General features: G+C 32.8%; 1 protein-coding gene across 4 annotated transcripts in view; it reads right to left on the reverse strand.

Annotated features, from left to right (window-relative positions):
• LOC105218772 (microtubule-associated protein futsch) overlaps nt 1–12085 on the reverse strand; it is a 218429-nt gene that overhangs the window by 77637 nt on the left and 128707 nt on the right. For all 4 annotated transcript variants that reach the window (XM_054231027.1, XM_054231028.1, XM_054231029.1 and 1 more), the window contains exon 3: nt 5872–5970. In XM_054231027.1, coding sequence (XP_054087002.1) covers nt 5872–5970 — 99 coding nt within the window. The remainder of the gene's footprint in view (nt 1–5871; nt 5971–12085) is intronic.

Here is a 12085-nt window from a genome sequence, read left to right on the forward strand (position 1 = left end):
CTTCTGAGCTGACTTCAATTGACGAGTGAGGACTGAGAAGCTGGTAAGGGTTTTATATGGACCAGGCTAGCTAAGTTTTAATCTCTTTAATATAACCAGATTAGTCTAGTTTCTAAAGCTAATTACAAATCGTGAGTTTACACACATAGATTAACAATTAAGTCTCTTTTAATAGAAAAAATCATCTGAAGATGTAGTAAAAATTGTTGGAGAAATTACCTGAGAGTCCATACAATACTTGTTCAACTATAGCGAAATCTACCGTAGCCTTCTCATAGCTAGGAAATACAATAAGTCGTTTCAGAATTATTAAATTATTTTAATCCTTATCCTTCCTGCCAAAATGTGCTAATTGTTTGGTACTACTGAACTCGACTACCACTAGGTTAATCCTTTAGAATTCAAAAATGGCCGTTTTAAAACTTCAGATTTATACAGTTCAAAGTATTAAACTCAGATATAGATGTTTTGGTTCAATCTGTCATGACCCCTAGAGATCACTAAAGAACTATTTGAGCCAGACTAGTTGATTAACGTTCTTAAGTGTTCAGAGTTTCATCTCAAGTAGGAGATCATCATTAATGACTCTTGGAGCTCATTAAAAGCATATTTCATCTGTCCTAACGATTGAACTTCGAATTCTGGGTATAAATTCAAGTTGCAAATGTTGCTGGAATGTAATCTATCTCTTGGAGATCACTAAAGAACTATTGGATCTTATACCTTATAGGAGCAAAGCAAATTGCTTTCTGTGAATGTTGAAGCAAGTCGTTTCAAAGTATCAAGTTGCTGATAGTTTAGTATTTTCTTGGAAATTCAGCAGAGAAATAATCAAAAGTTGAACTAACTTCCTTGATAAGGTTTTAATGTTCCAGAGCGCTTCGCTTGGCACGATCGAAATGGAAAAAATTAAAACTCCACATACTTTTAGACCAATATAAAGTTTTACTACATGAAAATTAAGCGCTTCTGCGACGGAATATTCTCATGTAGTTCGTTTCCAAAATATGCGCAATTCTCACACATAACCCCAAATGTGTAAAATTGCAATGAAATTAAATATTTCATACCTGAGTCACGTTAGCCAACATCAGCCATTTGAATGCCATGTGTGGGCTTTCAACGAACCAAATATGTGTGTATACTTTTCAAGTGCGCTCTACGACCTATGCTTATGCTTTACTTATGCGCCATAAACATAAAAGCATACTCATTTGCGAACTAAAAATATATAAAAATGCACGGACATGCTTTTTAATGCCTTCCACATGGTCACTCAGGCATATTGGCTTGCCAACTATTTACGCTGTGGTAATTTTAATTTTATTATGCGCCAAGTAATATGAGCTGGCAAAAAAGCAAAAAATAATTCAAAATAAAATGCCATAGAAGCATAAAATGTGTGTGCATGTGTATACGAAAATATATGGCAAATAGGAAATTGAGAAAACAGCAGTCAACGTGAAAGAGTTGAAAGTAAAATGTAATAAAGGCAAGTTGAACTAATGCAAGAGGTGTGTAATCATGTAAAAAAATTTAGAAAAAACTCTGAGAATTAAAAAAATGCAAATATGAGAAATGAAATGTCATAATACACACACACACACACGTATGAATGCTTAAAAAAACTATGCGATTACCATTTAAGCCCGTGGTCAAACACGCACAGGGTTGCCAACTATTTGCAGGAAATGAGGGGACCAACTGCATTCAACTGCTTCTACATGTTAGCAGGTGTGGAACCAGCAGCATGTTTGTGGAATACTAAAATATATATTACATAATATATGTATACACAATTGTACGAAATCTGCATTCGCACGGCGCCAAGTGTGTGCTTTTCCTGTAAATTTTCACGTTACGCTCGGATTAAAAGTGTCAACAGAGTTCAAAAACATTTTTATGGCGTGTATTAAAAGCGCTTAAGGGAGCATGTGAGAGAAAAAATATATTAAAAAATATTAAAAATAAATTAAAACATCACGATTTCATGGTGTGTGTAGGCAGTTGAAGACTGTGAGCAGTTGATATATGAGAATCTCAGCAGAGGAGTTTATATAAAAGCTGAAGTTCGTGGTGGCTGCTCTACGATAGTGATGAGCTACTAACTGTTATGATGTAATTTCAGCTGAAGTGTGTGTACTTCAATTCAAATTATATAATTATATGAGTACAAGTAGATAAGTTTTGGGTATACCATATGCAAATACAGTAGTTTTCCGAAATAACGAATATTCGTTTTAACGAAAAGCGCTTATAACGAACAAGCAAATTTGTTACATTGAGTACCTTAAATAACGAGCATCGGTGATTTGTAAGTACTCGGTTTAACGAACAACATGAAGAAGACAAATGAAAAAAGATTCAAAAAATCAAATAACATTGAACCAGAATTAAAAATAAAACTTGAAAAAATTCAAAAGAAATGTGTCAATTGAAAAAATGTTGAATTTTATAAAAAAGCTTAAAATTATTGATCAGCACCAAATAGAAGTATAAGTGTCAGAATTGGTCCATTTTGGAAGAATTTATTGGATTTGAATATTTTTGCTATGGTTTTTAATTTTTTAACAAATAATTAATAAAACAATTTATTAAACTGCAATTTACGGATATTTAACCCATTTTTATTAAAAAATATACCTCTAAGTGAGTACTCGAATTAACGATTCGATGTAACGAACAGGCCTGACAATTAATGTGGTCGTTATTTCGGAAAACTACTGTATAGCAAATGCGAACTGTTTTGTTTAGACATGCATCTATTTTTCTGATTTTTTTCAGATTAATTTCCAATTTAAAAATATATATTTTTTTCAATATTAGCACCGCCTACCAAACGAAATATATTAATAATTTAATATTTTTTTAAGCATATATTAAAAGGATCACACGGCGTATGAGTAATCAAAAGCAGTGAGCAGAATTCCACCTAAAGCAATGTTACTCATACGCACCGTACCTCAGAAGGGGACTAATGACAAGGACGGATGTAACATTAGGAGCTCATGTTTGATGGTCCAAGCTCTAAAGTAGTTGCGATGAATATTTCTAATATTTTCTATTGAATTATATAATCATATTTAAAAAACTGTATTATCTTTTTGTGTAAATAAACTTCATAAGTAATACATTTTTAGAAGATTTTTCTTGTTATTTATTTATCTGAATATTACTTTTAGTATTTATATACTCTCCACATAACGGTTGTTTGTAAGTGCTAAAACTACACGAGTAAGATATAAGGTTATATATACCAAAGCGATCAGGGTGACTACTAAAGCTATATCAACCAAGGTAAGAGTGCTGCCATATCATTTTATGGTCCAATATGTGCTAGATATGCCATTTTGATACACTGTTCGCAGACCTTATAATTTACTGTTATCCCGTTTTATATTTCCGTTCAAACCACTTTGTGTTTTCGATGAAGCTACTTATATCCGATATGTTTTTAGTTGATATCCATTCAAGGCTTGATGCCTGATGGCTTGCTAGTGTCTTGTGTCGGATCTGCGATAGGGCTGGACATTCACAGAGAAAATGGAAAATTGTTTCCTTATTTCCCTCCAGTTCACAGCCTCGACAAATGTTATTATCGGGTATGCCCATTTTCATTGCATGTTCTCCAAATGGCCAATGACCTGTTAGAGTAGCTGTAAAACTGAAAATACCTTTCCTGGACTTATTTAATAATACCGTAGATCTAGTCTTATCATATTTTGGCCATATCTGTTTAGCTATTTTATATTTAGTTGTATTCTTCCATCTGTTCTCTGCTAATTGTTCCAATTGAATGTTGAGCTCTCTTTTGATCGTTCCTAGCGGGCATAGTATTGGCTCAGCTTCGGATTCGTCTAAAACGGCTCCTGCTTTTGCCAACTCGTTACCGAAGATGTTCCTATGGCCGGGAACCCAGACTAAGTCTAATTGTTCTTTGCCTTTCAGATTGCTCAATGCCTTCTTGCAGTTATGGACTACGCTGGAGTTAGTCAGTGGCGTCGACAAGGCCAGGAGCGCCACTTGACTATCTGTATAATTAATTAGTAAGTAAAACCAACCGAAACCTTTAATTTCATTATAAAGATGGTAAAGAAGAGCTGCACTCAAAATGGTACAAAAAATTTTAAATGGGCGTGGTTCCGCCCACTTATGGGTCAAAAACCATATCTCCGAAACTACTCGACCAATTTCAATGAAATTCGGTTTGTAATATTCACAACCACGCCTACTTATATATACCAGAACTTTGAAGACAATCAGAATCGTTTACTTTACAATATATAAAGTAAGCACTAGTGAAGATATCGGTACAGAACTTTGCACAAATACCTAAAGTTTACAACGCCCCATATAACGAAAACGAGGACATCAGTGCTTCTAATTTTTTTACCGAAAATATTGAAAAGTCTCTCTAATAATTCTTCAAAACAAATTTTCGCAGATCATAGCAACGATGCCAAAAAATAATCTTTAATGGTAAAATCTACATATTTTATAGAAATAAAATATTTAATTTTTAAATTTTTTGTCTCTAAAGATTTAATTTCATAGCTTTGAAATAATTCGCGGCAATTAAATGGAGAAAATCTGTATTAACTTCCAACCTTCTCCACTAGCTGACCATTGATCATTGATATCCCTTCCAACACTAAGGAATATGAAAATATATTTTATTCATTCATGCTGGGTCAACGCAGAGTCTTCTATTTTTCTATTCAGCCTACTTTTAAGTCAAAATGTATAATGTTTATTGATATATAGGGATAGTTTTTTATAAAAATGAATGGGACTGACATTGTGAATTCTTTCCTCCAGAAATGGACTTCTTTATTAAATAAACTCTTATTATAAACTGTTGTTTAATTTTCTGTGGCAGTTCTTCAAAGGCAGTATACTTTCTTTAATTCACTCAATATCTCAAATAAACTCAATTACAAGAAGGCTAATTGAAATCGTATATTAAGGAAAATCAATTATGTATTAAATAACCGATCTATAATTTGTTTACAGATATAGAATAATATCTTAGTTTAATATAATTTCCCAGCGCATATAAAACGGTATGCCACTGCGTATGAGTTATAAAGCGCTGTGAGATTCCATTCACTTTGCTGAAATGTTGCTCATACGCAACGTACAACATAAGTATCCCATTTGAAAATATGTGCAGTGGGACTTCCATAAATCAAACTTCCTTAACTCGAAGTTCTCCATAACTCGAAATCTTGAATTGGCCGTAGAAGTTAAACTTCATACAAATTTCCTTCCATAAATCGAAGTTTTCGATTAGGACATAATACAAAATTTTAAATATTACTATCGAGGCAGAATTTTAAAAGAGTCTCTCTATATCGTATGGAGGCCAACAAAAAATATGGCATTACTCATGTATTTCATAAATCATGTAATAAAGGAAAATACATATCTCATAAATATTAGAAAAAACGTTTGTTTCCGTTTTAAAATGTAGTACGTTGCGTATGGGCAACATTTTTATTAATTGGATTGATTACTCATACGCACTGGCTCACCTATTAGATAATATTGATTTATTTTAAAGCTGAACTATTTCGATATATTTATATTTTTTAGAATTTAGAGCTTTGATATTTAATAAAATTTAGGAAATATATATTAATGCCATATTTTATGCAAATATAATAAATAACACAAAAATTTATAAAAAATAAATTTAATATCATACAAATTTTTATTCCCAAATTTATTTATTATTTATTACTTTTTACCAATTAAAAAATATACAAAAAAAAAATAGATAGCAATATCAAATATTTTTTAAATAATTTAAATTTTCTTTCCACTGTGTTTCATCACATCTTGGCAACTTAATTAAAGTCACAAACTTACCGTGACGAGCTTCCTCTCCCTCAGGTGCATGTTGCGTGATCGTATTCAATTCCTCTTCCAAATCAACGTGACAATCACCGACGTCCCATGAGAGGAAACCTGCAAAGGAGATAAGGAAAGCAGAAATTAATTTCATGTCTGAAAAAATTCGGATATATAAAAAAATGCACAAGAGTTGAAGTAGAAATCAGTTAAAAAAAGTGAGATTAAAAAATATCAAATATGTCTGCTATTTTGAAAAGTATTTAGTTGTAGTTTCCATACCTACATAAAGAAAATTGCATACAAATATAAGTAGAAGTAGCTTTGTAAAACTGTATTACAAATATACACTTAAATGGAAAGTACTTCAAAGTAAAAAAATAAAAAATTTTTTGGATATTTGTACCATGGGGATGTAGGAAATTCGTAAAATTTTACTGCGTGTAATTTGGCAGCATAAGTTTTCGTATAGATAACTGTCAATACAGGCAAGTATCTTTTAATGAAAAAACTTTGCTGATGGCGTAGAGAATGGAAATTTGGCGAAACAAAGCAAAGTGAAATAATGAATTTTTTTGTTTGACGAAAATTGTGTGCAGAAAAACGCAAAAAAAAATATATAACCCTTCATGTCTCTCTTTTTGTTTGCTGTATTTTTCAATTTTTTATGTAGACATGCTGCAACTAATAACCCTTGTTTTGCATGTTGGAGTTGTCATTTTTTTAGTTTTTTTAGGTTAGATTGCAGGCATTTTCGATTGCTTTCGTTACTGCTTGGGGATGGTTTAACCACAAGTAAGCACGTATTACTGTTTTTGTTGTTATTGAGACGACGTATGTATAACTAAAAAATGTGAACGCAATGGCCCTTAAATAAAATGTTACTCATACGCACCGTACCACAGAAGGAGAGCATTTATTAGGGATAAGGAGCTTACGTCTTGACTATCAAAGACATTTTTTTGTTTTAAATAATTAGTATGCATATTTAAATTGTGTTGCCTTTTAAAAGAGTTGCCACCTATTTAAAACATACAATTTTTTGCTAAATTTAGTAAATATTACATGGATATTAAACGGATGGTGTTTATGAAATATATATTTACGATTACTTAAGAAACTAATTTATGGATAGTTGCCAGCCTTTTAAAACTAAAAATTAATAGATGTGTTTGCATTTATCATCATATCCTATACTACAACATGAGTAGCTAAATAGATACCTTAAACAATTTTAGATATTTTTTTTAATAGAAATTTATTTTTATTATTTTTTTATTTATTTTTAATAGAAATTTATCAGAAATTCCATGAAAATAGTGTTGCCAATAATTTTAATTTTTTTGCTTATGGAATTATATAAAGCTATTGGCAAATTTAAAGTTGAGTAGGTCAGCTTACAGGCTGCCAGGCTTCGAGAATTAAAAAAATAATTCCATTCTTTATTTCATTTAGTTTACTTTCAGTAAATAATAAATATTAATTTATACTGTTAATTTTTAAAATAATTAAAATGGGTATCCATTGAAGTAAGCCCCTACGTATGAGTTATCTGCCGCCTTAATCACTAATCACAACATTTAATGTTGCTCATACGCAGCGTAGTACTACATTTATTTTCTCTATATTGTAATATATATTGAAATTTGTATAAATAAAATATTTTTTCAACGATTTGAACGGATGTAACTTCAATATCTCTAATATTTTCTATATTATTATGTGCTTTTTTCAAAATATTTGAAAAAATCAACAATGCACAGAGACATCATATTTAAAGCCTTTGAAGCTCACTTCAAGCTCGCAAACAATTAAATTGTCTCACACAACCTTGCTTACAACATCGCTCCCACAATAAAAAATCCTGTCATAAATTCTAATTATAGCACAAAAGCAATACAAACAAACACAACAGCCACAAAGCGGCAAACAAAGCGCCTGTAAATGCAAGAAAAAATCCATTTATCAAATATTAATAGAAAAGCAACTAAATAAATAACAAAACACACGCACGCACACACACGCAATAAGCGACAATAAAACAATGAACATTATAGCTGTAGACCTAAGTGTGGCGCTGATGAGCAATTTCGCTCTTACTCAGCCGTGTGTGCGTGCGCGGTAATAACAATAAATGTTGCTACAATAAATGTAATAGCATTCGCAAATATGCGCAGCAGCTATGGAGGGTGGAGTGTGTGCACATAACTGCAGCAACAATGCGCACAATCAAGAAATACTTAATAATAATGCTGCTGTGTGCATATGCCTGCGTATGTGCGTACTTGTATGAGAAGGCGCACAATGCCAAATGGCGAACAACAAAATAGAATACAAAATGTGTTTCGAATTGCGTGTGCGCAATTAAATACGCACATGAACAAATAAAAAGTTATAATGCAGACATACATATATGCACTTATATACATATATATGCACATATAGAGAGACAATGTATAACTGAGGTGAAGCGGAATGTAAGAAAGAATATTTTTTTTTCTGCGCTGTTATTGAATTTAAGTGGCGTAGTGTGCACACGCATGCATGTATATTGCAATAAATAATTAAATAGTCAGGCCAAGTGACAGTTTATAAGTGAATATATATGTATGTTTTTGTGCGCACTTTCAAACGCGCATAAATATTAAATGTCATTTGAAATACTTTTTATATTGCAGCTTTAAAGTTTTTTATTGAACTCTTTATGCGATGAATTATTGAATTAATATTTAAAAATGACTTTATTGGAAATTAAAACTTGAATCACCATAATCAACCAAAAAAACATCGAGTTATATAAACTGTGGAGTTACAGAAGGTAATTTACATGAAATTTAACATCTACTGCCAATTCATGAGTTAAAGTTAAGCAGAACTTTGAGTTATAGAAATTCGAGTTATGGAAGTTCAACTATATTTAATGGTGTACGATTTGATCAAACGATAGGAAAAAACGGTTACAAAAATGTTATTCAAAATATTGGCCGTCGCTAGCTACTACTTTTGACCATCTTTCTGGCAGCATGTGTTTTCCGTGGCGAAAGAACTCCTCATCTTTCGAGTCGGTTCAAGTATCAATCCAATTTTTGACTTGTTTATAAGAACTGAATCATTGTCATGCTGGAGAATGACTTTATCGTGTCTTTCTTCGTACTGTGGTCGTTTTTATTTCAGTGCTCGGCTTAAACGCATCAATTGCGTTTGGTATCGATCTCCTGTGTTGGTTCCACTTGGATTTAGCAACCATTTCAGCATCTTCGAAAATCTTCTCCCTTCCATCACCATGCCGGTTATAATCACCATTCTTAAAACGTTGAAACCATTCGCGACATGTTCTTTCACTTAGGACAGCCTCACCGTAAGTTTCCGAAAGCATTCGATGAACTCAGCCGTACTTTTCTTGGAATTAAAAAAGAAAAGCAAAATTTCCCGCAAATGTCGAAAATTCGGCTCAAAAAGTGACATTTTCAGTTGAGAATACGTTTGGGATGAAAACAGATGTCTACAAATATTTTGCATGTATTTTGTATTTAACATTTTATTTTTAGAACAAATTTTCTACATTCAATATAAAATGTTGGTTATAACTAGAGTAAACTCTTTGTTTTTTTTTCGAATTTTAATCAGTTTTATTGTAAATTTCATGTGAATAAATTATTCCCATGAATATTTTTTTCCACACGAATGAAAATTTCGTATGATGAATTTCATGTTAATGATCACTTATATTCGAATTTCGACATTCTGTCACAAATATTTTTGTTTTGATTTTTTGTTGATTCGTGTTGGGGCTACCAATGAAGAATCCGTTTATAAAGCCAATTGCGCGACTATTTGAGCATAAAAAGATAAATTATCAACATAAAAATTTTCAGTGCTGGCTCGACTTGCGTTCTCCACCACGAAAAAGGATGTAATAGCATGTTCGAAGGGATAATGTAATAAAACAAGTTGAACGGACGCACATTGGGTAGGAACTTAACAATCTTGTACTATTCTGAAATTGATTTCGATGGTGGCCCCGCGGTATTCAAAAAATCATGTTCCTATTCCAAAATGCATGTACTTTATCCATATTTTTTGTGAAAGCTCTTTACTATATCAGGATTTTCCACACCAAAACCTTCGACTGGATTTTGTTAATAGACCTTATGTTAATTTATATATAAAGACTGAAACAAAGCGCTGTGAACATACTATAAATCTGCATAGGTTGTTTACTTCTAAAGCCACCGATTCGCGAGGATTTTCAAAAATTCAGATCCACGAAATTTTATTATTGGTCTTGCATAGACGGGGCATTGCACAAGAAAGAGTTGAGCGCCCTTGACAGCTTACGATTTTCCTGGGATCAGAAGGATCTTGTGACTGACCAGCACATGCCTAGCTCATCTAAAGCCCAAATTGTCCAGTAGATCACAATACATTTATTTACCAGTCTCGGCCGCATAGTCAGTGAGCACTTAATACCAGAATGAATCGTCACTTCACTGAAGGACGAAGAATGTTACGCTCCTTAAAAATGATAAAATAATCAAGAAGATATTTAAAGCGCCCTCCACCACACAAGGATACCATCGAATATTATTTTAGCTATGGTTTCATATAGCTAAAGAACTACCTAGTATACATAGACTTTAGTTCATATTAAAAAAGTTGTTAATATTGATTACTTGTTCCCAACAATTGATTTTGTAAACAAATTTTACTGTTTCACATTAACAAAATAACATTTACAATAAGGGAAAATTTCCGAAGATCTGAGATTTTCCCCATGTGAAATTCGTGTTACAAAAAACACAAATTTGTGACTTTTTTCATTGGGAATGTCGTTCACATGAAATTTACAATAAGGCTGAATATTTAATTAATAATAATTTGTACAATATTGGCAAATTTTCAGTGCGCCACTGCGTATGAGTGACTAATTTTATAGTGTTTAACAAGTCAATAAGAAAGTTACTCATACGCACCGCACCACCATAAATATTCGCATACTGGGTGCAATTCAGTTTCATCACTTGGTCTATTAAACTATGGAACTGCTTCTCACCACGCAATTCGTAAACAATTTTCTTATGAAATACTTGGTCATGTTTCTCAATTTGTTAATAAAAGACCATAGCTCTTATAAAACGGGCAAAGAAATGATATATAATAGCTAAGAATATGTAAGCCCAGCAGCCCAATTTCTATTAGGTTGGATTATTTGGAGCCATGAAGGTGTCCCTTCTTAATCGACTGAAAGCTGGGCATTCGCAAAAGATAATCCTCTAGCGTCTCGTCATTCTCCCCGTACGCCCTGCATTCTGTCGATTCCATTATACCAAGTCTCGACAGGAGGCCTCTTAGAGGTAAGTGCCCCTTGAACACACCTGTGATACAGCTTAGTTCTCTTTTGGTCAGGATAAGCAGTTTTTTGGTCTGTCCTCTGCCAACATTACCCAATAGTAGTTTTGTGATACCCGTGCTGCATCCATTGCTTTAGGCAGCGCTTGAATGAGCTAAAAGGCATGGGGCAGCTAAAGGATACTGAGTTCCCAACTGCCTCTGAGCGAGCCAACTCACTTGCCTTTTCATTTCCTTCTTTACTTATATGACCAGTTACTCAGTTTACTCCTGATGGTCTATTAATTGCCTCTAATAAGCATATAACAGCATATAAGTTACTACCCACAAAAAAATGGATGAAACTGTTGGTTAGGGTGCATGCCCACTTAGCGCATTCCCTTAATCCAACAATCTCTGCCTGAAGGACTAAATTGTAGTCGTTTGAAGCTGCTTTCTATATGCCTTTCGTTTCATCGGTGAATATAAATATTTCACCAATGTTACTAACGATAATTGTATCATTGGTCCATTCTTCTCCGCTACAACGACATGAAAACGTTGCGTTTGTCTCGCCAGCTGCCTCAAATTTAGCAGCTTTTCTTTTATTTTATTTAAAAACAGGTCCCATCTTCACTTTTTGCTATAAAAGACTAAGCCAGAAGCCCAAAATTATCATTTTCTGGAGAACAAAGCTGGAAAAATTGCTCCAGAATACATACGCTTCTGAAGTATATATATGTTAATATGTTTCCAACATTTTTTCTTTCTCTTTCGATTTCACCAGAAGTAATGTGTTATTAGTGTCTATATTTTTGACTTATTCTCTATGTACGCTACTATTATCTACAACTGCGAGACATAGTTGCCACTTTCTACAAATTTTAACAAATGTAGTTCACTC

Source organism: Zeugodacus cucurbitae, chromosome 5, assembly GCF_028554725.1.
Source record: "Zeugodacus cucurbitae isolate PBARC_wt_2022May chromosome 5, idZeuCucr1.2, whole genome shotgun sequence".
Lineage (NCBI taxonomy): Eukaryota > Metazoa > Arthropoda > Insecta > Diptera > Tephritidae > Zeugodacus > Zeugodacus cucurbitae.